Source organism: Amblyomma mixtum, chromosome 2, assembly GCF_055824585.1.
Source record: "Amblyomma mixtum isolate Tamu chromosome 2, ASM5582458v1, whole genome shotgun sequence".
In the NCBI taxonomy this organism is placed as follows: Eukaryota; Metazoa; Arthropoda; class Arachnida; order Ixodida; family Ixodidae; genus Amblyomma; species Amblyomma mixtum.
The window spans coordinates 128767071-128793345 of record NC_143013.1 but is presented as its reverse complement, the minus strand read 5'-3'; the positions used below and the strand labels follow the sequence as shown (position 1 = coordinate 128793345).

The 26275-nt window shown below is 48.2% G+C and overlaps 1 protein-coding gene, 8 non-coding genes and 1 pseudogene across 9 annotated transcripts; all 10 read left to right on the top strand.

Annotated features, from left to right (window-relative positions):
- The first annotated feature begins 4277 nt into the window (after window positions 1–4277).
- TRNAT-CGU (transfer RNA threonine (anticodon CGU)) lies at window positions 4278–4349 on the top strand. The gene has a single exon. It is a non-coding gene; the product is annotated as a tRNA-Thr (tRNA).
- Window positions 4350–4485: 136 nt separating this feature from the next.
- Window positions 4486–5655, top strand: LOC149360863 (uncharacterized). The gene has a single exon (XM_089569412.1). It carries the CDS (start codon window positions 4486–4488, stop codon window positions 5653–5655), a length of 1170 nt encoding a protein of 389 aa, XP_089425538.1.
- Window positions 5656–9229: 3574 nt separating this feature from the next.
- Window positions 9230–9301, top strand: TRNAA-CGC (transfer RNA alanine (anticodon CGC)). Its single transcript has one exon. It is a non-coding gene; the product is annotated as a tRNA-Ala (tRNA).
- A 66-nt stretch (window positions 9302–9367) lies between these two features.
- TRNAV-CAC (transfer RNA valine (anticodon CAC)) lies at window positions 9368–9439 on the top strand. The gene has a single exon. It is a non-coding gene; the product is annotated as a tRNA-Val (tRNA).
- Window positions 9440–9505: 66 nt separating this feature from the next.
- On the top strand, window positions 9506–9578 carry TRNAV-CAC (transfer RNA valine (anticodon CAC)). Its single transcript has one exon. It is a non-coding gene; the product is annotated as a tRNA-Val (tRNA).
- Window positions 9579–16276: 6698 nt separating this feature from the next.
- TRNAV-CAC (transfer RNA valine (anticodon CAC)) lies at window positions 16277–16349 on the top strand. The gene has a single exon. It is a non-coding gene; the product is annotated as a tRNA-Val (tRNA).
- Window positions 16350–16554: 205 nt separating this feature from the next.
- TRNAV-CAC (transfer RNA valine (anticodon CAC)) lies at window positions 16555–16627 on the top strand. Its single transcript has one exon. It is a non-coding gene; the product is annotated as a tRNA-Val (tRNA).
- Window positions 16628–16691: 64 nt separating this feature from the next.
- Window positions 16692–16764, top strand: TRNAV-CAC (transfer RNA valine (anticodon CAC)). Its single transcript has one exon. It is a non-coding gene; the product is annotated as a tRNA-Val (tRNA).
- A 5706-nt stretch (window positions 16765–22470) lies between these two features.
- Window positions 22471–22543, top strand: TRNAV-CAC (transfer RNA valine (anticodon CAC)). Its single transcript has one exon. It is a non-coding gene; the product is annotated as a tRNA-Val (tRNA).
- Window positions 22544–23238: 695 nt separating this feature from the next.
- On the top strand, window positions 23239–24461 carry LOC149360855 (uncharacterized; annotated as a pseudogene).
- Window positions 24462–26275: the final 1814 nt, after the last annotated feature.

The following is a 26275-nucleotide window of genomic DNA, read 5'->3' as shown; positions in this document are numbered from 1 at the left end:
CGGGGGGTGGGAACGAGGCGCCCTGTCTGTCAGGCAAGGGAGCCACAACACCTGGCAACGAAGATTCGGGAGAAGGTATGGAGAGCGAGGCTGAGCGCTTTCCAAACGCTGAGGTAACGGATTCAACGAGTAAGTTGGAACCTCTTGAGAAGAGTGGCGGCCGAGCGACCAGCGTCCCCGGACCGGCGAAGCGAGCCCACGACGAGAGCGGCAGCGAAAAGGAAAAGGCGGAGGCAGCTAGCATCGAGGAGCCGCCAACGAAAGCTGCACTAGGGAGGAGACCGACTTTCAAACCCAAACCGAATGTCCCGACGGACAAGACAGCCGTCGAAAAACCGCCCCCAACGCAAGGTCCGCCAGTCCAAGGGCAAGGCGTCTAGATTTATGCTAGACGTGAAAGGTAAGCACCATGTTCTCGGCCCTTTTTCTCTGTAACAAAATGTCTTCTGCACAGTCGCTAAAAATTGCCACATTTAACGTACGGGGTTTAGCCACGAAAAGGAAGCAGAACCAAGTGTTTCGCCTCTTAAATGACTACGACATCGATATTCTAGGTGTTCAAGAGACGAAGGTCGAGGGCGAAAGAGAGACCGAGAGCATGGTGCAGCGTTTCAAGTACCGGTTTTATGCAGTTGTGAGTCACGCGGTTGGCCCTTCGGGGGGGTGTGTCTTGTTCGTCAAAAAGCTGCCAGGTATTGTTGTATAAACGCATGCTTCTTTTCTGTCGGGTAGGGGAGTGGTCCTCAATTTTAGTCTCTGGTCTATTCAATGGCGTGTTGTCTGTGTATATGCATCTACTTTTGTCGATGAAAGCGCAGCTCTGTTTGATTTAGTGCAGCAGTACGTAAACACGGACAAGCGACTTGTCTTTATGGGTGACTTCAATTGTGTTTTGAGCTCCGGCGTTCGTCCTGTCTCGTCTACCTTCGTCCGTGTCTTTTTAGCCGCTGGAATGTATCACAATAGTACTACCAACCAACTAGCCCAACTTTCTACGCTTAGTGCTTTTCGAGATAAGAGCACAGAAATTTTGTCTCGCACGATTGAGGAGTTTGCCTTGGAAGACGTGGCGGAATGTTTTATGGGCAATGGACAACTACAGTACACGCATTTTCAGCGGTCTAGTCACGGCCGCCTTGACAGGATTTACATATCTGTAGAAATGGTCCCAAAGTGCCAATGTTATGACGTTCTGCCCGTAACATGTTCGGATCACTGCGTGGTTCAGCGTACGATTGGAACCAGAAAGAGAGGCGGTTGTTTTCAGTGGGACCTTTGGAAGATGAACAATAAACTTTTAGAGGATGAATAGTTTACTAGACTCGTAGAAGCGGAAATTAATAACGTTGCTCTGGATACCGAGCAAGAACTGGGTCAAGAATGGGAACTTTGCAAACAACAAATTAAGATAAAACCTATTGAACAATCCAGCTGTATACGGTATAAAGAAAACAAAATGAAATGAATTTAAAGACACTGCTTGAGAAATTGCTAGCTCTGGAGTGTAGTGCGCCGGGTTTGTACATGGACGATGTTAGAAAAATAAAACAAAAGCTTCAACTGATTGACGAAGACCGTTATCGCGGGGCACTTGTGCGCGCGAGAGCGGAGAAACTGGCCATGGGCGAGACGCCAACAAAAAGATCTTTCCGAATTGAAAAAGCGAACGCAACACGTAATCACGTGGGAGAGATTGAATGGGCGGGCGGCACAGAAACAGATAACGAAGGAATCGCGAAAGCTTTCTTTGAACACTACCAACAGCTCTTTTCTTGCCACAGTGTCAAGTTGGATAGATTTAAAGAATCCTTTCTTGAGGCGATGCCAAAAATTGACGACGAGCAAAAAGCTAACCTTGAGCGGCCAATAAGTGAACAAGAAGTGCAGCAGGCAATTAATAACTTAAATCCTGGAAAATCACCCGGGCCCGATGGCCTGAGTGCAGCTTTCTACAAAGCATTCAAGGAACAGTTATCACCATTGTTGTGTGCCTTATTTAATGAGGCTTATGAATTGAAGTCGTTGCCAGCATCGTTCGGGTCGTCGCATACTGTGCTTATCCCAAAAACTGACCAACCAGATAAGCTGAGGTGGGTGTCGTCATACAGGCCCATTGCTCTGACGAACGTTGATTATAAGATTTATATGAAGGTGCTTGCTGGCAGGCTACAAACAGTTATAGCCGAAATAGTTTGCCCTCACCAAACGTGTGGGATCAAAGGACGATCTATTTTTCAGAACATCCATGAAGCAAGATGTGGGCTCGAATGCTGTGATGCTACACGCGAATGTGTTGCATTACTGCAGTTGGACTTGGAAAAGGCTTTCGATTGCGTTTCACATAACATTCTGTTTAGTATCTTAGACTACATTAATGTTGGTACAGTTATTCGAGAGGGAGTGGCCTTGGCGTACCGTAACTGCACTACGAGATTAATTGTCAATAAGTCATTGGGGGCCCATATCAACGTACTACGTTCGGTGCGCCAAGGTTGCCCCCTCAGCCCTCTTTTGTTCTGTATTTATATTGAAGCTTTGTGTTTAAGCATTCTTCAAAACAAAGGCATTGATGGTTTCCGACTGCAGTCTACTGAAATTAGATTACCTGCCTACGCAGATGATGTTGTGGAATTTTGTGCAAATGAGGAAAGTATAAGGAGGACAGTCGATACTGTGAAGCATTTTAGTGAAGTCACAGGAAGCCAAGTTAACTGGGGTAAGTGTCTTGGGTTTTGGCATGGAGAATGGCCGTCAACCCCCGAGACATTTGCTAATATGTCATGGGCTACACCGCCTGTCAAATACCTGGGAGTGCCTTTAGAGTTTTATAAGGATACCGAGCCATACTGGACACAGCTGATCCAAGAAACCCGCGAGAAAGCGGAGAAATGGAAAAAAGCCCACTTGTCAATATTTGCAAGAGCAACAGTTTGTAATCTTTTTTTAATAAGCAAGTTATGGTATGTGATGCAAGTGTTGCATTGTTCTCGCGTTAATGTGCGAAAACTGCACCGAAATTTTGCCGTGTTCATTTGGGCATCCACTTTGGAGAGGTGCAGGAGGACAAATTTGTTTAGGCAGGTGAAGTGTGGCGGGCTTGGGTTGGGCCATTTATTTTTACGCCAGATTGTGAACCGGTTTATTTTTTTAGGGATGTAAGAGACCCATTCCTGCGAGCTGTTTGCCAACAAAGGCTAGGTCGACGCTGCCTGATGTTGTGGTTCACACCGGATGTATGCCTGGCCGTATTTTTGGATTCTTTAGAGAGATTGTTCTAAGTGTGACATTTTTTAGCGTACGTTTTTCGATGGAGTATTTGAGTAAAGTTGACAAGAAAAATTATACAAGAATCTGTGTGATGTAGTGTTCCCGGTGCCCTTGTACAGGGCCTTATACTCTGGAGGCAAAGGCAGTAATGTATGGAAACGTGTAAAGAAAATGAAAGTGTCAGCTGGAGCAAAAACATTTTTCTTCATGTTACACACCGGTACATTGACGGTAAAATCATTTCTGGAGAAAAAAGGCTTGTTCCTTCCGTGGGGAGCCCACTGTCTGATTTGTAAACAGCCGGAGACAATAGATCATGCGTTTCTTCATTGCTGGGAGGGGGTGTATTTGTGGGATGTGCTTCAAAGGACACTCAAAAAAGAGTTTCCACTCGATGCTCATGGCATTAGATACTTGCCAACGGATAACCAAGATGACGTCCCATTAGACAAAGTAATGCTAATGTGCCTCCACAGTATATGGCGCTATCGAATGGCCGGTTATCACTGCGATTCAGATGCAAGACCGGCACGCATGTATTCCCGAGAAAGCGTACAGATATGGCTGGATACGGCGAAATTACAAACTTGTGTTCCCGAGTGGCTGTCAAGACTGGAGCCCTTGACGGTACTCAAGGAATTTTAACATGACAATGCCTGCCCCTTGTGGGTACAGGCTATTTGATCGCTGTGTATATATGTTTGCGTGTGTTACTGTTATTTTTGTGTCTAAGCCAGGCAATAAAAAAAATGCTATAGCTCCGTGGTAGAGTGCTGGTCTCGTAAACCAGCGCTCGCGAGTTCAATCCTCACTGGCGGCTCGAGGTTGGTGTCAGTTTTTCTTTCCTCTTTTTTTTTTCATTAGATGAACTTCCGTGCCTTAACGACTTCTGCAAACTGAGAATAATTGGGTGCGACTCAGCAAAGCAGAAAGCGCGTGCTTCGCTTCCACATAGACTACACTGTACATCTGCGAGAGCGCCTGAAACAGGTAGTAAAGACAACAAAAGCGCCGCTATAGCTCAGTGGTAGAGCGCTGGTCTCGTAAACCAGCGGTCGTGAGTTCAATCCTCACTGGCGGCTCGAGGTTGGTGTCAGTTTTTCTTTCCTCTTTTTTTTTTCATTACATGAACTTCCGTGCCTTAACGACTTCTGCAAACTGAGAATAATTGGGTGCGACTGGATTCCACTTCCGGCCACCGAGCGTGACGGACTTGTAATGACTAGCTCCGTCGGAGCGGCTACAGCGGCCATGTCTGGCCGCGGAAACACGAATTTTGGCTCGGACAGCCAGTACCAGGTTCTACTGCCTAGTTTGCCTGCAGGGCGTTTTGTTTTGAACACAGTTTTCCTGCACGGGGACATCAGTGCTCGCCCCTACAGGGTGGAAGATTTTCGAGGTGCGTTCGCTCCACTTTCGCTTCTGCCGGAAGTTATCGCCCTGGGGGCGTATCGCATGAGTCGTGTGTGGGCCGTAACCTTCAAGGACGCCGACGCTGTGAAGAAGATTATCAACATCGGTGAGCTCAAAGTGAAAGGTGCCCGATGTCTTGTGATAGATCCTGCAAACAGGGACGTCCGAATGAAGCTACATTGGCTCCTACACAGCATACCGGACGAAGGTGACGGGAAGGTGACGGACGGCACAAGGGAGCGATGGCGTGCACAAGGCGTGTCGGACAATGGTTCAACTACGAGGCTGGTGACCCTTAAGTTGAACGCCGGCGTAAAGATGGTCGACTTGCCCCACCAGGTGAGCGTAGCCGGAGAGCTTGCGCTTGTGGTCGTGTCGGGCAGGCCTCCCCTTTGCCTGCGCTGCCGCGGCACAGTCCATATTCGGCGTGAGGGCAAAATCCCACCTTGCGGTGCTTGCCGTCGTTTCGGGCACGAGGAAAGCCAGTGCGCTCGGACGTACGCCAGCGTCACCGGACCATCGACCAGTGAGGAGACGACAGAGCTGCTTATGGATGAGGCCGATGCGGAAGACGCATCGAGAGCGGCGAGCGGGCCAGTGGCAAGCGAGACCGCGTCGGCTGCTCCTCGGGCGGATCAGTTGGAAGCGCAACTTTGCCCGGTTGACACTCCGGCGCAGTCGCCTCCAGCTCCTGCACAGGCTGACGATGTCGTGACGAGAGATGCGACTGCAAAGCCTGGGGACTCTCCGGTGAGCGCCGCCGGTAATGTGGCTGAGCCCATGGACATTCCACCAACAACCAGTGTCACGGCCGGAAAACGGGCGCATGATGACAGCGCAAGCAATGAGCCGCAGCAGGATGCCAGTAGGGGTGATGAGCCTCCTCCTAAAACGCCAGGTATGAGGCGAGCGTCCTACAAGCCGCGGCCGAACATTCCGGCCGACTCACGGCAGGCGGGGAAACCGCCTCCGTAGTTTTGCACTGTAGAACCCGAGCTGGGGCGTGGGTGGTTTGTGGTACGGGCGTGATGGTAGACACTATGCGATAAGGGATTTTTTTTCACTCGATATGGCGATCAATCTCACGGAAGCACTACGTGTAGCAACTTTGAATGTACGAGGCCTCGGGGCAAGAAGGCGACAATGCCAGTTGAGTCGCCTTCTTCTAGAGAACGATCTGCACGTAGTAGCAATTCAGGAAACTAAGATTGAAAGTGAGGAGGCGACGGATCGAATGGTGTCTGTTTTCCGTACGCATTTCGATGTATGCGTGCGTCACTCTGTTGGTACCTCATGTGACTGTGTTCTCTTCATTCGGAATAACAATGGTATCACTGTGCAGTCTTTGTTCTCCTGTGAAAGCGGCCGACTTCTTGTCGTTGATTTTGTGCATTGCGGCCAGAATTTCAGGGTTATTTGTGCGTATGCGCCAAATGTAGAGACCGACCGGCAAATGTTTTTTGAGCGCTTCCAGACATATTTAAACTGTGACAGGGTGCCGGTGTTAGCGGGCGATTTCAATTGTGTTTGTCATGCCGCAGATCGTGCAAATGGTGCTTCGGTGCGAGACAAAAGCGTGGACGTCTTGAAAGAAGTGGTCTACGACCACTATTTAGAGGATATTGGGAATGTATTCTTATATGGTACCCGTCCGCAGTATACTCATTTCCAAGGAAATAGCCATGCACGGCTAGACAGACTGTATGTGTCAGCAGAGCTGGTACCTCTATGTACAATGTACGAAGTAAAACCTGTGCCCTTTAGTGACCATTCCCTAGTAATAGCAACTTTTGGAAATAAACAAAAGGAAACTCGTTTCAACTGGCACTTGTGGAAATTTAATTCTAAATTATTTGAAGACGAGGGATTTAATAAGGGAGTAACGCAAGAGCTAAAGAAGCTACTTGCAGTGCAACGGGTAAACAACGCTACCGAATGGGAAGAGTTTAAGCAGCTTGTCAAAATAAGAGCGATTGATAAATCTAGCACCTTGAGGTACGCAGAGAAACAAACCAAAACACAGCTTCGCGATCAACTTGAATTCCTGATCAGTATAGAAAGCGCTGAACCAGGAACATGTTTTAATGAAATAAGGGATGTAAAAACACAGCTTGAAAGAATAGACGCTGATAAGTACAGAGCGGCAGTTATTCGTGCACGGTCCGAGAAGCTGTGGGCAGCGGAAACGCCAACAAAGCGTGCTATGTCTGATGAGAAACGATACGTATGCCGGAAGGAAATACGACAAATAAGCACCGGCGCAGATATTTCGGCAGACAGCAGTGTTATCAAGCGCGTAATCTGTGACCACTTCAAAGACGTATTGGGTCATTCGCGAAAAGCCGAAGAAAAGTTTTACAGTGAATTTCTACCGTTCATGCCGAAACTTGACGAAGAAGTTAAAACGCGTCTTGAGCAACCGATTTCCGTGAACGAAATAGAGCAAACGATAGACACATTACCAACTGGTAAAGCTCCTGGTCCAGACGGCCTGGGGGCTGCTTTCTACAAAACATTTAGAGCTATGATAGCTCCTGTCCTGCTGGAAGTATTTGCCGAGTGTTACGAAGCAAAACGTGTTCCCATGTCCTTCACAACTTCACACATTGTGCTCATACCAAAAACTGATGATCCGGAAAAACGCCTGTTGGTGAGCTCTTATCGTCCGATAAGCCTCACCAACGTTGACTACAAAATATTCATGAAGGTGCTGGCAAAAAGATTGCAGGGAGTCATAACCATGCTGGTAGGGGAACATCAGACATGTGGCATAAAGGGGCGAAGCATCGCCACTAACATACACGTAGCGCGATCCGTACTAGAATGCTGCGACCCTTTTGACGACCAAGTGGCGATGATGCAGCTGGATCTGGCAAAAGCCTTTGATCGTGTTTCCCATGAAGTACTCTTGGCCATATTAGATTACTCGAATGTGGGCGAGATAATAACAGAGGGCGTGAAAATGGCCTACGCAAATTGTACAACTCGAATTGTTGTCAACGGAGACCTCACAGAGAGCCTGCAAGTGCAGTCTTCTTTGAGGCAGGGTTGTCCTTTGTCACCCTTGCTATTTGCGGCCTACCTTGAGCCACTTTGCCTGGCTATCCAGAATAACGACCACATAATGGGCTTCAGGCTGCAGTCAGCGGAAGTGAAAATCTTGGCATATGCCGATGACATTGCAGTTTTCTGTTGAAATAGAGAGAGTGTTTGTGAAGTCACAGATGTAGTACACAAATTCTGTAGATCCACTGGGGCTCAGATCAACTGGGAAAAAAGCTGCGGGTACTGGCATGGCAGTTGGGAAGTCACGCCCGACTACTATTCCCGAATGCGCTGGTCCACCATTCCGACAGTATATCTAGGAGTACCACTTCACTGTTACCGAGAGCCTTATCGGTACTGAAATGAGCAAGCAGCGAAAGTCAAGGAAAAAACCGATGCTTGGCAAGGACGACAATTGTCCATATTCTTACGTGCCACTCTTTGTAATATTTTCCTTGCCGCAAAGATATGGTATGGGATGAGTGTGCTGAGCGCAGATGCCAGTATCGCCATCAGTGAAATCCTTTTTCTTTAAACTTCACACTTGCACATCGTCAGTAAAAACATTCATTCATTCATTCATTCATTCATTCATTCATTCATTCATTCATTCATTCATTCATTCATTCATTCATTCATTCATTCATTCATTCATTCATTCATTCATTCATTCATTCTTTTTTATTTGCACCAAAAAGATGTGGGTAGGCACCGGAAAAAAGCGAAAAAATTTTCGCTTGAAATGCGCCGGCGCCCCCCTGTACATGGCATACAGCGAAACAGCACACAAAGTAATCACATATCAATTCATACTCTGTTAGTTTGTAGACGAAAAACTATTAAGAAAACAAAAACAAAAATATACACATGGTACAGATCACTCTTCCACCATTCATTTACATTGACAAGTTATGAGAGGAGCCTGGTGTTGATGGAACGCAAGCTGCATTTTTACAATTGTACGTTGCTGGTACAAAAGGTATTTAGAAGTCGTGGCATTGTGGACCACAACACCTGGCAACCGAATTGAGTTCTAGAACTTGGAACATGCCACAATTCTTGGTGCCGAAGTGTGTAAGTAGGTATATTGGCCTTAAGATCAGCTAGCTTCAGAAACACGTGCTGGTTATTATTGACACATTTCTTAACACATAAACAGTAGTCATATAAATTATGTACAGGAACAATATTGTAACGTTTAAATAGTCCTTTAGTATGAGAATAATAGTTTATGTTTGCAATACAACAGATTCACCTTTTTTGCTAAAGGTATACTCTGCTAACATTCTTCTGAGTAGAATTTCCCCATACCAAAGATAAAAGCAGATAAAGGATGCAAGAGAAGTGCATCGAGAACTCCTTCAACCGCCAGAATGGGCTGATGTCTTTGACGTTTTGACGCAACTGAAAAAAATTTAACATACCGTGTCAGCCAAAGCTTGGTTGACACGTGTTATCAATTGCACATTTTTGTGAACGTTGAAGCCGGCAATAAAAAAAAAAAACTTCCGTGGTGTAGTGGTTATCACGTGCGCCTCGCACGCGCAAGCCCCCGGTTCGATCCCGGGCGCAAGCAAGTTTTAACAGTCTGTAATATTGTTGAAACCCAGAAATAGCGATTAGCGAAGGTGTCCGTTAACCCGCTTCCGTGGTGTAGTGGTTATCACGTGCGCCTCACACGCGCAAGGACCCGGTTCGATCCCGGGCGGAAGCAATTTTTAACAGTCTGTAATATTTTTGAAACCCATAAATAGCGATCAGCGAAGGTGTCCTTTAACCCGCTTCCGTGGTGTAGTGGTTATCACGTGCGCCTCACACGCGCAAGGCCCCCGGTTCGATCCCGGGCGGAAGCAATTTTTTACAGTCTGTAATATTTTTGAAAACCAGAAATAGCGATCAGCGAAGGTGTCCTTAACCACTACACCACGGGAGCGAGTTAATCACGTGCGCCTCACACGCGCAAGGCCCCCGGTTCGATCCCGGGCGGAAGCAATTTTCAACAGTCTGTAATATTTTTGAAACCCAGAAATAGCGATTAGCGAAGGTGTCCTTTAACCCGCTTCCGTGGTGTAGTGGTTATCACGTCATTGTGCTTCCGGCAGCCGAGCTGAACGGATCGCAGGGTCATGGTCTCCAGCGGAGCGGCGATAGCGGCCTTTGACGGCCGCGGAAACAGGATCGATGACTGCGGGGATAAGGATTACCAGATTATTTTGCCGACACTGCCAACAGGACGTGTTGTTATCAACACCGTTTTTCTTCACGGCGACGTGCGAGCGAGGCCGTTCCGGGTCGAGGACTTCCGTGACGCCCTGGCCGAGACCGGTACGCTCCCCGACGTGGTCGCGTTGGGAGCGTACCAAATCAACCACGTGTGGGCGGTTACCCTGCGGAACACGGAGGCAGCAAAGAAGTCGCTCGCCTTCAACGAGCTGCAAATTAAGAGACGCCGCTGCCTCATTATCGACCCGGAAGACCAGCAGGTAAAGCTGCGGCTACACTGGATGCTTCACGGTGTGGCCGACGACGACATCAGGACGGCATTCGCGGCGTTTGGCAAAGTGACCGACGTTACGCGTGAGCGGTGGCGGATACAGGGCGTCAATGACAAGAGCTCAGCGACAAGAACTGTCCTACTGAAGTTGAAGCCCGGCTAGAAAGTGGAAGACCTGCCACACCAGGTACGTGTTGCCGGGGAGTTGGCTCTTGTCGTGGCGCCTGGGCGTCCAATGCAGTGCTTGCGCTGCCATGGTACGGGCCACGTGCGGCGTGAATGCAAGGTTCCCCGCTGTACGAAATGTAGGCGGTACGGCCACGCGGATTACGAGTGTGTCCGCACTTACGCGGTGGCTACGGGCGGTGCATCGAAAGACGACTCCGCGGAGCTTCTCATGGATGTAGTCGAGGCCGAAGAATCTGCGAAAGGCATAGAGGAACCCGAAAAGCAAGCAGGCTCGACGGGCTCTTCGGGACCTTCCAGCAGCGATGCCGGACGAAACCTGAAGGGGCGGAACCTTCTAAAAAGGAGACGGAGGCGTCGAGTGATGAAGCAAGCGTGCCGGCGCTCCCAGAAACCGAGCCAGCGACTCTGACCGAGGAGAACCTTGACCAGAGCGGCGCGCGCACGACCAGCGTCCCTGCTCCAGCGAAGCGGCCACACGCCGAGACCGGAACCGAAGGAGACAAGGCGGAAGCCCGCAGCGTCGAGGAGCCGCCGGCAAAAACGACCCAAGGACGGCGGTCCTCCATCCGGCCACGACCAAATGTGTCAACGGAGAGGAGAGCCCTCGAAAAACCGCCCCCGCAGCCAGGCCTGGCACCAGCACCGGATGGCTCCGGTGTCAATGATGTCATCTATCCAAGCGCTAGACGCGAACGGTAAGCGCCATGTTCCCGGCCTCTTTCTTCTGCATGAAAATGGCTCATGCGTTCCCCATAAAAGTCGGTACACTTAATGTCAGGGGACTGTCAAGCAAGAAAGCAGAGCCAGGTGTACCGCCTTTTAATTGAGCATGACATTGACGTCCTGGCAGTGCAGGAAACAAAAATTGGCGGGGAAGAAGAGACCGGGAGCATGGTGCGACGTTTCACGTCTAGGTTTTTTGCAATAGCAGCCCACGCTGTAGGCACGTCTGCGGGTTGTCTCATTTTTGTAAAGAATGTACCGGGACTTGAGGTTCAGGCATATACGGCGTGTCCATCGGGTCGATTTGTTTTGATTGACTTCCTGTACAACAAAACATATTGGCGCATCATTTGTGTGTACGCCCCAAATGCGGTGGATGAGAGGACAGCCTTTTTTCAAAACATACGAAGGTACTTCAGTTGTGAGAAATCCCTGACCGTCATGGGCGACTTCAATTGCGTCCTCGGAGGCTGTGACAAAACCAGTGCACGGGCGTTTAGGGACAGAATCACTGAGGTACTCTCAGAAATTATAGACACGTGCAACCTCGATGATGTGGCCGAATGTTTAGAAGGCACGCGTTGTGTGAAGTTCACACATTTTCAGCGGTCAAGCCATGCGCGGCTAGATCGCATTTATGTGTCGCAGGACGTTATTACTAAATGCAGTAGCTACAGTGTAGTACCGGTATCATTTTCTGATCATTGTTTAGTGTTGTGTGGGATAGGGACAAAGAAACGAGGAAATCAGTTTTCTTGGGAGATGTGGAAGTTAAATAATAAGCTCATTACAGACGACATCTTTAGCAGGAAAGTAAACGAAGAAATCAGCAAATTAAAGCCGAGCGGAGAACTGAAAGTATGGCAGCAGTGGGAACTGTGCAAACAACAAATAAAGATAGCAGCAATCGAAAGGTCAAGCTGTATACGACAAGAGGAGAGGCGTGAGGAGGATAATTGAAGATCCTTACTGGCTAAACTTCTCGAAAAAGAAAGCGAACAGCCAGGCAAATGGATGGACGACATTAGAAAAATAAAACACAAAATTGAACTCTTCGAGGAAGAACGCTATCGCGGTGCACTTGTGCGGGCTAGGGTGCAAGATTTAGCTGTTGGGGAGACACCTTCAAAACGAGCTCTAGGAATCGAAAAAACGCACGCTCAGCGAAACCACATTGAAAAGATTGAATGGGGCGGGGCGTTATCTGGGGACTGCGGGCATATCCAGCAGGCATTTCTTGAATATTATCACGGGTTGTTTGCAAAGCAAGAAGTGGATGTGTGCGCATTCAAGGAAAAGTTTCTTGGTGCTTTACCGCGATTAGATGACCAACAGAAAGAAAGGCTGGAGCTGTCGAAAACTGCGTCAGAGGTCGAGCACGCGATAGAAAATTTGAACCTGGGAAGATCTCCTGGACCTGATGGGTTAAGCGCGGCTTTTTACAAAGCATACAAACACGAAATAGTGCCAGTACTGACAGCAGTGTATAATGAAGCCTACAAAGTAAATGAATTGCCCCCGTCTTATGGTAAATACCATACAGAGCTAATCCCCAAATCCGATGAAGCAGAAAAGTTAAAGCAGGTCACAGCATATCGTCCTATCGCCCTCACAAAAGTAGGTTATAAAGTTTTCATGAAGATTTTAGCCCGTAGACTACAGTCAGTAATTCAAGATATAGTCGGTCCCCACCAGACGTGTGGGATCACGGGACGCTCTATTGTTTCCAATATTCATAGAGCGAGGTGTGTGCTGGAATGTTGTGATAACACAAATAGCTGTGTAGCCATCCTTCAGCTAGATCTTGAGAAGGCATTTGATTGTGTTTCGCACGATATCTTGTTCTGCATACTCGACCATGTGAATGTAGGGTCCATTATTTGCGAGGGAGTGGCCTTGGCCTACCGGGGCTACACGACAAGATTAATTGTAAATAAGAGTTTGGGGGCGCCCATTAGCCTGCAGCGTTCGGTGCGCCAGGGTTATCCCCTCAGCCCTCTTCTATTCTGCATTTACATTGAAGCGTTATGTTTGAATATCATGGAAAGTGAAAAAATTCGAGGCTTCTAGCTACAGGCGGCAGAAGTTAAGCTGCTGGCTTATGCGGATGATGTCGCGGTGTTCACAGTGAACCGGGAAGGTGTGACCGAGGCCGTGGCATGCGTAAAAGAATTCACCAAGGTCACCGGTAGTAAAGTGAATTGGTCAAAGTCCCTGGGGCTTTGGCACGGAGAATGGCCAACGAAGGCCGGCAGTTTTGCAAACGTGTCCTGGGTGACGACCCCAGTAAAGTACTTAGGCGTCCCACTGGATGGTTATCGCGATAGCGATTCGTACTGGAAAGCCCAGACGCAAGCCACGCGTGAAAAGGTGGAGAGGTGGAAAGGGCGACATCTTTCAATTTTCGCAAGGGACACAGTGTGTAATCGGTTTTTATGTCTAGGCTGTGGTACGTGATGCAAGTGTTGCATTGTGCAAGGATGAACGTACAGAGACTGCGCCGGATCGTTGCCGTTTTTGTGTGGGCTGCGGACTGGGAACGCTGCAGCCGGACCAATTTGTTTAGGCGGGTGAAGGACGGTGGCCTGAGTCTGGGACACTTATTTCTGCGGCAGATTGTAAGCAGATTTTGTTTTGTGCGGGATGTAAGCGATCCGTTTTTGCGCACTGTGTGCCAATTAAGGCTCGGAAATGCACTGCCGGACTTTGTTGTCTCAACCGAAAGTTTCTCGGGACGTATTTTTGATTACTTTAGAGAGGTTGTCGCGAGTGTTCGATTTTCGTATGAATATTTATCTTCTGTTAACAGGAAGAAGTTGTACAAGGATTTGTGTGATGTAGTTCTTCCACAACCTATGTACAGGGCCTTATACAATGGAGGCCTGGGACGCGACGTACTTAAGCGTGTGAAGGCGATGCAGGTGCCACCAAGTGCAAAAACATTTTTCTTTAACCCATAAGCGCCCAGCGTACTTTTAAAAGTACACTTAATTTTTTTATAATTTCACCACCAAAGACTGCAATTTTCTTTTCAAGTAGGGCATGCTTTTGTCAACAGGGGATTGGCCAACCACCCTTAACTAATTTGGCGCACTTCCTCTGCTCAATATGTTAGCTTTCCGTGGTGAAACTTCAGGATGTTTGTTTCCGACGAAGTGCACCGGGAGTTGCTTGCTTATAATTTTCTCACGGCCGCATTCATGCCCATATTACGCTAGTTTCAAGTATAGAGCAGCACGAAAGACGAAAGTAAACAACGGATGCTTTGAATGTCCCGCACCTTTGGCGTTTTTTGCTCTGTGATGATTTATATACTGCTGTACTTTCTATAGTACACTGGGTCTTCCTGTGTGCAGAACGGCGCCTATTTATTCCAGTTCATAGATCTTATAGTCACTTCCAATTTTTCGGAAAAAATCACTTTGTCTACTCAGCAAGGCCTCGGAGGCTGCTGTACTTGCAGCTAGCGGGCTTGAGTTACATGATGATATGATTTTAATTGGTTGTAATAAAGTTTGGTTATAAGAACTGAAGGTTCTGCCGAGCAGACAGTTACTGTTATGCCATTCACACCGTCTGCGCAAAGTACTTGAGTTCAGAAATGAAACTTTTGGAAGTGCGTGTTGTCCTGTCGTCACCTGAGGTGATTTAAACCCTTAGTGACCATTTCATATTTTTTTTTAAATTTTTTTTACCTCTCAAGACATTCTTGTAACGCTCCACTGGGAGGAATTTAGGGCTAGAGGAACCGTTCGCCAAAGCAGGTTTAGGAAGTGTCCACTCGGGCCAAAGAAAGCGATGAAATAGAAGCAGCCATGAAACATCGATTCTTGCTTCAGTAGTATAGGTTACATGCCTTTATTGAAGTCTACGATCAACAGTATAGTAACTATGGCTTGCAACTATAACAGCAGTGAGCCTACGTGTTTTGTAGAGTGGTGGTTGCCTACAGCAGATTTTTTTAAAGCCAAAACTCCTTTCCTTTTACAACAGTGGTATGGCAGGTGTTGACCTTTCGCATCAAACCGTCTACTGCCAGTATATCAGCATCAGGGACAAAAAGTGATAGTGGTTGTTGACACCAAAGCTCAACTTTGCAATTGTGAAAGCCTGAACAATCTAACAAATTGCTAGAGACGAGCCTGCTGACTACTTTTGCTTTGGTAAGAACGTTACTCATTATTATCTACACCTTGACATGCAGTAACCAGCGGTTCGCAGACAGTCTGGCTCAATCGTATCTGATGCTTCTTTGAAAAGGAGAAAGCTTTCCGTGCAAAGTAGGATAACTGCGGTGCCAGTATAGCCAGAAAATATTCATGAGGGCCTACAAGAAGTGTTATATCACCCTGCGTAAAAATCGCAGACATAATAACAAAATTCACGCCACCAATGGGAATGCAGTGAAGTAGCCACATGTGCTATGGGGAAGACCCAGTGTACTATAAAAAGTACACCTGTGTAACCTCTTGAAGGAATAAAGCAATCGTGACGAAATTTCAGCAATCTGTTTTTCTTTATATGAGAGTATTATGTGCTAAAAATGAAGAAAATCCCTCTGCTAGATTTTTCTTGGTCCCTAATGGGTTAAATTGCATACCGGAACACTCCCAGGAAAGAAATTTTTGGAAGGGAAGCATTTATTTCTACCTTGGGGATCCCATTGTTTAATTTGTAAACAACCAGAAACAATAGACCACGTTTTTTCGCACTGTTGGGAGGGGGTATACTTTTGGGACATCTTACAAAGGTCTTTAAAAAATGAATTACCGCTGGACTCTAATGGTATTCGGTACTTGCCTGTAGAGAGTGAGGATGGGACACCATTCGACCTTATTATGCTAATGGGCCTCCATTGTATTTGGCGCTCAAGAATGGCAGGATATAATCGCGATCCTGATACACGGCCAGCACGCATCTATTTTCGGGAGTGCATGCATAGGTATATTGAATGTCAGAAACTTGCTCCTGAAGCTCCCGAGTGGCTCGAAAGAGTCGAGCCTTTGGTGACGCTTAAAGAATTTTAACGTGACGAAGCCACGCCCCGTCAGGGGGACAGTGTTGTTAATTATGGCTCATTGTGCTCCGTAAGTGTATTTGTGTATTGTGGTTCTTGCCGAAGTCAGGCAATAAAGAAAAAAAAAAGCTTCCGTGGTGTAGTGGCTATCACGTGCGCCTCACACGCGCAAGGCTCCCGGTTCGATCCCGGGCGGAAGCAATTTTTAACAGTCTGTAATATTTTTGAAACCCAGAAATAGCGATCAGCGAAGGTGTCCTTTAACCCGCTTCCGTGGTGTAGTAGCTATCACGTGCGCCTCACACGCGCAAGGCCCCCGGTTCGATAACGGGCGGAAGTAATTTTTAACAGTCTGTAATATTTTTGAAACCCACAAATAACGATCAGCGAAGCTGGCCCCCAACCCGCTTCCGTGGTGTAGTGGTTATCACGTGCGCCTCACACGCGCAAGGCCCCCGGTTCGATACCGGGCGCAAGCAATTTTTAAGTCTGTAATATTTTTGGAACCCAGAAATAGCGATCAGCGAAGGTGTCCTTTAACCCGCTTCCGTGGTGTAGTGGTTATCACGTGCGCCTCACACGCGCAAGGCCCCCGGTTCGATCCCGGGCGGAAGCAATTTTTAACAGTCTGTAATATTTTTGAAACCCAGAAATAGCGATCAGCGAAGGTGTCCTTTAACCCGCTTCCGTGGTGTAATGATTCTGTTTCCGGCCACGCCAGTGAACGAACGCAGGATGCAGGGCTCCGCAGGAGCGGCTTCAGCGGCCATGTCTGGCCGCGGTAACCGGGCCAGGAAAACGACTATCAGGTTGTACTGCCAAGTCTCCCAATAGGGCGTTTTGTTTTAAATACAGTTTTTTTGCACGCGGATATTAGTGCCCGCCCGTACCGGCTGGAAGATTTCCGTGACGCGTTGGCTCAGCATTCACTGCTCCCAGACGTTATCGCCTTGGGGCCGTATCGCATGAGCCACGTTTGGGCCATCACATTGAATGATGCGGACGCAGTGAAGAAGATTGCAGGCGTCGGTGAGCTGCTTGTGAAGAAACGCCGGTGCCTGGTGATTGACCCGGCAAACCAAGATGTGCGCCTCAAGCTTCACTGGCTGCTGCATTGCGTGCCGGACGAGGACGTGCGGGTCGCGCTTGCGCCGTATGGAAAGGTATCCGAAGTTACCCGGGAGCGCTGGCGCGTGCACGGCGTGTCAGAGAAGGGCTCTACCACCAGGATTGTCACGCTGAAGTTGAAAGCTGGCGTCAAACTTGACGACTTGCCGCACCAACTGAATGTCGGAGGAGAGTTGGCTCTCGTCGTTGTTCCAGGAAAGCCTCCGTTGTGTCTTCGTTGTCGAAGTACGGGGCACATTCGTCGGGAGTGTAAGGTCCCGCGGTGCGGAACCTGCCGACGTTTTGGCCACGAAGACAGTCAGTTCTCCCGTTCTTACGCGAGCATCGCCGGTCCTGGAAGCAGTGAAGATGCTTCGGAGCACCTGATGGATGAGGCGGACGCGGAGGAGGCTGCGAAAACAACGGGGCAACCAGCGAGAAAAGAAGGGCCTACGTTGACGCCTCTCCTAAAGAAGACGGCGTCCGTCACCGCAGCGGCTACTCCACAAGTAGAGCAGGAGCCCCAGCAAGGTGGAGGTGATAGAACGGTGGACACGCCACCACAAACTCTCCAAGCCCCAGGTAGCGTGGAGTCGCGCAACGCCGACACCATGGAAGTCAGCGATGATGTGGCTGTCTTAACCGCTGCGAAACGGTCCCACGAGGAAAGCGTCGGCGACAAGCCGCAGGCCGGAGCTGGCAGCGACGAGCCACCATCAAAAACTGCGGGGACCCGACGTCCGTCCTTCAAGCCGCGCCCGAACGTTGAGGCTGCGACACGGCAGGCGGAAAAACCGCCTCCGTAGTTTTGTTGTGTTTCGTTGGCGGGAGTGTTGGTTGTGCGTCGTCCGACGTAGTGTGCTCTCACCTGGAACTCTGCGTTTGCGTGCGCGGATTATGGAAGCTGCTGCGGGGAATGGGCTTATAGTGCCTCCAGACGCATCGTTGGGAGGCCGCACATGCGTGCAAACGCAGCGGAACAAGGAGAGCCACACGCACGACTTAGGAGGTAGGCGCCATATGGAGCTGATTGCATTGTTTTGATTAATCGCATGGCTATTAAACTAGAAGCCCCATTGCGTGTCGCAACTTTGAATGTCAGAGGGCTGGGAGCACGAAGGCGGCAATGTCAACTTAATCGCTTGATGCTTGATAATGACCTAGACTTAACAGCTGTGCAAGAGTCAAAGATAGACTCTCAAGACCAGACGAACCGCATGGTGTCATCTTTCCGCGCAAACCTCGATGCGTGTGTGTGTGTCATTCTGTCGGTGCATCAGGTAGATGCCTTCTTTTTATTCGTAATACACTAGGTATAAGTGTAGAGTCTGTACTTGCGTGTGAACGTGGTCGTCTCTTGGTTGTCGATTTTTGGTTTTCAAATTTATATTGGCGCGCAGTCTGCGTTTATGCCCCCAATGTTGAAAGTGATCGTCAGTTGTTTTTTTCTTCCATTGAGCCTTACTTGAGTTGTGACAAGGTTTTGATCCTAATGGGAGACTTCAAATGTGTGTGTGCTGCTTCTGACCGCGTAAAGTGTAGACCAGTGAAGGACAAAAGTGCGGAACTATTGAATGCATTCGTGCACGACTATTCTTTGGAAGAGATTGGAGATATGTTTTCAGCCGGAACCCTGCCTGAATACATGCATTTTCAGCGCGATAGTCATGCAAGATTGGATAGGTTGTATGTATCGGTTGATATCGTGCCGCTCTACACTGGATACGCCGTAAAACCAGTGTCGTTTAGTGATCACTGCCTTGTGAGTGCGACTTTTGGAATGAAAGAAAGAAAATCACGCTTTAACTGGCATCTGTGGAAGCTGAACAAAAATCTTTTAGATGACGAAGAATTTGTCCAGGAAATTACAAAAGACTTTGACAGTGCGCTAGCTGCGCCTGTAGACAGCGTGTCAGTCGAATGGGAAAGTTTCAAAGAACGAGTGCAGATTAAAGCAATAGAAAGGAGTAGCGTAATTCAGTATCAACGGAAGGAAAGAGAAAAATAACGGGCAGCTCGAGTGCCTCTTGAGCATGGAAAGTAGTAAGCCAGGTTTTTTCACTAAACAAATAAAATACGTCAAATGTCAGATCGAAAGACTCGATACTGACAGGTACAGAGCGGCGGTTGTACTCTCAAGGAACGATAGATTATGGGCAGGCGAAGCACCTACGAAGCGAGCTCTATCAGATGAAAAGCGCTACGCTTGCCAGAAGGAAATCAGGCATATAAGACACGAGGGGAACATTATAAACGACTCTAGAGGTATTCAGCGTGCTATTACGGAGCACTTTTCTGACCTTCTTAGTAATGAGCGCGAGCGCACTGAAGGATTTGAAGAGAATTTTTTACGACTGATGCCAATTCTAGGGGAGGATGTTAAGGAGCGTCTTGAGCTGCCTATTACTTTGGAAGAAATTCAGGCGGCAATAGATGACCTTCCATCTGGGAAAACTCCTGGGCCAGATGGGCTGAATGCTGCCTTCTATAAATACTTTAAAAACCAAGCTGCTCAGTTTTTATTGAATGTCATAACTGAAGCCTATGATCGAAAAAAGGTCCCGACGTCGTTCACTACTTCACACATTGTACTTATTCCCAAATCTGATGATATAGAAAAACGAATGTTGGTGGGTTCCTATATACCTATCAGTCTCACCAACGTCGATTACAAGGTATACATGAAGGTTCTATCAAAAAGGCTGCAGAGCGTAATCGACAAGTTAGTTGGGCCACACCAGACCTGTGGCATCAGAGGACGCAGCATAGCCACAAATATACATGTGGCAAGAACAGTATTGGAATGTGTTGATGCGCTTGGAAGTCAGGTTGCTATGATACAGCTAGACTTGGCAAAAGCGTTCGATCGCGTTTCGCACGGCATTCTTTTCTGCATCCTACAGCATTCAAACCTTGGTAGTGTCATCGTAGATGGGGTGAAAATGGCTTACGCAAACTGTACGACACGTATCATAGTTAATGGCGAACTCACTGACAGCCTCATTGTCCGCTCGTCGGTGAGGCAAGGGTGCCCGCTCTCTCCGCTGCTTTTTGCAATGCACCTTGAGCCGTTATGCCTGACCATTCTCAACAGTGATTATGTCACGGGTTTCAAGCTGCAATCCGCGCATGTCAAACTCCTTGCATACGCGGACGACATAGCAGCCTTTTGCACGAACAGAGGCAGCATTCTTGAAGTTCAGAGAGTTGTTGAAACTTTCTGTGATCAGACTGGATGTGAGGTCAACTGGGAGAAAAGCTCTGGATTTTGGCACGGTGATTGGGACGTTACACCGAATTCTTTTTCACGACTGCAGTGGTCTCGCTTGCCAACGCGCTACCTTGGTGTGCCCCCGAACTGTTATCGCGATCACAGCTCACACTGGAGTGAAGAGACGTCAAGGGCGAGAGAGAAAGCGGACGCATGGCAAGGAAGGCAGCTGTCAATCTTTTCGCGCGCCTATGTCTGCTACGTGTTTCTGATCGCGAAGATATGGTATGTAATTAATGTGCTTTGTGCATCGAGAGCCGCTATTCAAAAATTACCGACGATTACGTTACTTCCTAATGCAAAATTTGAGCGCAGCAAATAAGCTGTTTCACCTTTTCGATAGATTGAGGCAAAGAAATCGAGCAACACATGTATGCGCTATCACAGAATTTTTTTTTTAGCAGACGGAGGACTTCCATCGGTCGTCTCGCTCATGGCTCAGAAAGAACTGGCAGATAATTTCGCAGTGGCGAACGGCAGCGGCAATTTCGGCTCGGGCGGTGCACATATACAGATCCGCCGCCACCGATCTGGCTCTCTGATTGCCACCGCACAGGGGTTGCATTGGAGGAGGAGCGAAGAAAGGAATTAAGTTCGAGCCGGCGCTTTGACAACCGGAGACTCGCAGGAAGAGGGGGAGGGGGGAGGCGTGTACACCCAGCGGCAAACGATGGGGGCAGAAGCGCGCGCAGCAAGCGGACAACACGATAAAGGGAGGAGGGAAGAGATAGCAGCGACTGACTGATGCCGCTGACGCGGACAACACGATAAAGGGAGGAGGGAAGAGATAGCAGCGACTGACTGATGCCGCTGACGCCGATAGTGAGTCAACCCCAGCTGCGGATGAAAGGGGGCGGAGCTGGTTACGAGGCCGACGCCGACGACAACGCCGACGACGACGACGACGCGAAACCCAGGAACGGACGCCAAAGAGCTGCGCTCTAAAAATTCACCGCGTGTTTGCTGTTTTTCTTTGGTCGTCGACCTGGGAGAAAACCAGGCCAACAAACCTGTTTCTTCCAGTCAAAAAAGGAGGCGTTGGACTGGTTCATTTGTTTTTGCGACAAGTTGTATCACGCTTTATTTTCCTGCGCGACCAAAATGACATCTTTTTGCGAACTGTGATGCAAGCACGGCTGCAAAGACTGCTCCCCGGAATCGTAGTGTCGTCCGGCGAAAGCATGTGTGGCGCTGTGACGCAATATTTGCGTGAGGTCGTGCTGTCTTACAAGCTTTTAGAAGTTCGATTTTCCCCGGACTACTTGTACAATGTATGCAAGAAAAAGCTGTACAGAGACCTGGTTGACACCATGATGCCGATACCTTTGTACCGTGCGCCTTACCGTGGAGGCCCAGGGCAGGATATTTTAAAACGTGTGAAGAAGATGCCAGTTAAGCCGGCAGTGAAAACGTTCTTTTTCAAGTTGCACAGTAATACACTGCCCGTAGAAACTTGGCTTCATGAAAAAGGACTCTTCGTCCCTTGGACAACCGACTGCTTGTTATGTAAGAAGCCAGAAACTATCAAACACGTGTTTTTAGGTTGCTGGGACGCAGTATTTCATTGGGACGTCCTACAGAGAACTATTAAAAAAGAGCTCCCACTGGACCCTTATGGCATCCGGTTTTTACCAGTGGATCACGCAGATGTACCTTATAACTTATTCATGCTCCTTGGCCTCCACAGTTTGTGGAAAACGCGAATGCAAGTAAGGCACGCGGATATCAATATTCTCAGTGTACGTGAAAACATCATTGAAAGTGCTGTTTGCCTACGGGAATGTTTCCGGGAACAACCTGACCCACCTCATTGGGTAACACTTCTGGATGACTTGGTCAAGCTGAAGAAATTTTAACCTCACTCGCTTCAGCTGAAGTGCAGCAGAAGCGATATTTTAAATGAGCCTTTGTGTTGTGTCGTTTTCGGAAAGAAAGAAAAAAAAAGCTTCCGTTGTGTAGTGGTTATCACGTGCGCCTCACACGCGCAAGGCCCCCGGTTCGATCCCGGGCGGAAGCAATTTTTAACGGTCTGTAGTATTTTTGAAACCCAGAAATAGCGATCAGCGAAGGTGTCCTTTAACCCGCTTCCGTGGTGTAGTGGTTATAATTCTACTTCCAGACGCGATAGCGGACGGTCGCAGAATCATGGGCTCCCACGGAGCGGCGATAGCGGCCGTTGCTGGCCGCGGAAACAGGTTTGCCAGCGACGCTGATAAGGACTACGAGATCGTTCTGCCTACTCTGCCCACCGGACGTGTTGTTTTAAACACGGTTTTTCTGCACGGCGACGTGCGTGTGCGACCCTACAGGGTCGAAGACTTCAGAGACGCCCTCGCTAACGTTGGTGCGCTCCCCGACGTCGGGGCGTTGGGGGCGTACCAGATTAACCACGTGTGGGCGGTAACCTTCAGCAGTGGGGATGTCGCAAATAAACTGGCCGCCATGAAGGAGCTCGAGGTTAAGGGACACCGCTGCATCGTCTTCGACCCAGAAGACCACCAGGTGAAGCTGCGCCTGCACTGGATGTTACACGGCGTTGCCGACGAGGACATCCGGACTGCATTCGCGGCGTTCGGCAACGTGACCGAGGTCACCCGGGAGCGTTGGCGCATCGTCGGTATGAACGAAAAGGGGTCCACCACGAGGACCGTGCTCCTAGGTGGGCTCGGCAGCTGTGCCACTGCGCGGACGAGTAACCCTCTTGCCTTCGCCATGCAGGTGCTGCTTCCTGTGTTCACACATGTGCTGTTGCCTGTTCTGGCTGCTGCCTGCGTCGACGTGCGGCCACGTTATCGTCATGACTACGGCAGTCATGAAGCTGATACCAATTCCATAACAGCAGCTGACGTCACGTTTGCCTGGATTTCGCCACCACCTGGCTCTAGGACCATCCGTTTGTCGTGGGAAATACAATCGCCGCAGACGTCATGTTTTTCGCCACCTATAAGAGATCGCACGTGGACCGCGGCGTCTTGTGGGCTCGGCAGCTGTGCCACAGCGCGGACGAGTAACCCTCTTGTCTTCGCCATGCAGGTTAGAAAATCATACTCTCTTTTTGCAAAGAAATCGAGCAACTACTTCTTAATTCAGCTGCCGAGCCCGCAGTGCTGTGCTTGTATTGTCGTTGAATGCTTTCCTGTTGTCCATTCGTTGCTCATGCAATCCGGTGACATAGAAACCCTGGTCCTGACACTGCCGCCATACTTGCAGAACTACAGAAACTAACATCGGGCCAAAGCATGTTAATCAGCGAAGTAAAAGACCTCAGCAGCAGGTTAGTACCGACAGACAAATCGATGACCGAATTAAGTAAGCGCGTTACCGAATTAGAAACCCACTATCACGACCTCGCATCACTTAAAACAGAAGTTGAATCCATTAAGACTGATGCTGACACGTCGGCGAGCCAAATCAGTAACCTCGAATCCAGAGTAGATGATGCCGAAAACCGGTCGCGCCGCAACAACCTGCTATTTTATGGCTTACCTGATACTAGCTCAAAGGAAACGTCCTCTGAGTCGGAAGAACTGGTCACCCGCCTTTGCAGTGAAAATTTGGACATCACCATAGACCCAAAAGAAATAGAAAGAGCACATCGCCTTGGCCGTCACTCAAGTGAACGATGTCGACCCCATTATCGTTAAATTCACATTCCATAAGACAAAAGAATCACTCCTAAAAAACGCCCGGAAACTAAAAGACACCGACTACAGCATAGGAGAAGACTTTTCACATTCTGTCCGTAAGGCACGCAAACACCTGTTACGTTTCGCGAAAGAAACATCTGATAAGTACGCACTGCGCTTGAAAACACTGTACATAGGCCTGAAGCAGTATATATTCGACGACTTGACGGAAACGGTAAAAGAAGTGCCATAGCAATCACACTCTACTCGCTCTAAAGCAACTCCCCGACAGCACACCCCCCGAACTAATCTTACCTTATCTGCAGTATTTACTAACATACGAAGCTTTTTACCGAAACGGGAAATCGTATCTAGTCTTGTCTTATCAACCAACAGCACCCTTCTCATTCTTACAGAAACGTGGCTAACAGACAATATCAGTGATACCGAAATTTTAGTTGCGCTGCCCAACTTTAAAGTTTACCGTAAAGACCGGGAGAGAGCCCGTGGCGGTGGCGTGCTCATAGCCGTACATCAGCAGTTTTCAGCATCCTTAATCAATGTAGATTCTAACTTAGAACTGTTATGGCTGCTCTGCCACGCTGCCCCCCGAACTGTGCTGATAGGAGTCTGTTACAGGCCCCCGCAAAATGATCCGGACTTTTCCTACAAACTAAACAATGTGCTGAGTGAACTGACATCATCGTATCCTAACGCAGATATTGTACTTTTTGGTGATTTCAATTTTCCCACTATTGACTGGCGTAACCGCACCTCCATGACAAATTCTTCAGAAGCAAAAAAATTTTGTCGATGTCTGTCTTAACTTCAACCTTACTCAGCTAATATTAGAGCCAACGCGCATCGCGCAGAATTCCGCCAACACTCTAGATCTGATATTAACCAACAGCCCTGATAGCGCAACAAGCATTACATGCCTAAGGGAAATACCTGATCATAATGTTATTCATGCTACCTTCAGTTTTACACCCATGCTTCGTCAAGTTTCCAGGAAAACAGTCCGTCTTTATGAAAGAGGTGATTTTCAAGCAATAAATGAAGAACTGCTTTTTTCCAACTTATGAAACCGATTTCCACACAAAATCTCTGCACGAAAATTGGACCATTTGCAGGGCCAAAGTTCACAAACTAACAAACAAGTACATTTCGGTGGCTAGTTTCCGTGCTAACCAGCAAAAACCGTGGTTTACTACGGCCCTGAAACGCCTGGAAAACAAGAAAAAGCGTCACTATCGGGCAGCAAAGCGGAACCCAAGCCAAACATCATGGGAAAAGTACTACACTGCCGAAGCTGATTACCTTGCTGCTATCCGCAACGCAAAACACACCTTTTTCCACTCCGACTTGCCAAATATGCTAATACACAACCCTAAAAAAATTCTGGCACGTAGTAAACCCGAAGGATACACGTACAATCGTTCTTACTAACGATATGGGTCAAACCATCAGCGATTGTGAATGTGCTGACATTTTCAATAGAGCCTTTTCAACTGTTTTTGCGAAAGAATGTGATTTACCTGCTAACGCCTTCATAAGTTCCTTCACAGCGTAAACCATGGATCCAGTTTCTTTCTTCGCAGATGGTATATCATCTCGTATCGAAAATATCAAGCTAACGTCATCAGCCGGGATTGATTTAATTAACTCGAAATTTCTGAAAAATACTAAGCACATTTCCGCGGCCTACTTTTCACTATTGTACTCTCAGTCTCTCTCTTCAGGTAACATACCGGATGACTGGAAAGTGGGAAAGGTCGTCCCAATCTTCAAGTCTGGTAACAAAAACTCTCCCTTAAATTATTGACCCATTTCCCTAACAAGCATTCCTTGTAAAATCATGGAGCATGTAATTTATGCTCGTCATGAACTTTCTCGATTGCAACAATTTCTTTCAGTCATCACAACATGGCTTCCGTAAAAACCTTTCCTGTGAGACACAACTGGCTACATTTGTTCATGGCTTACATGCTAACCTTGATTGCAACCAACAGATTGATGCTATTTTTTTAGATTACACAAAAGCCTTTGACAAAGTACCACACCAGAGATTACTACTTAAGCTCTCTTGCCTAAATAATCACCCTAGCATTCTAAACTGGATT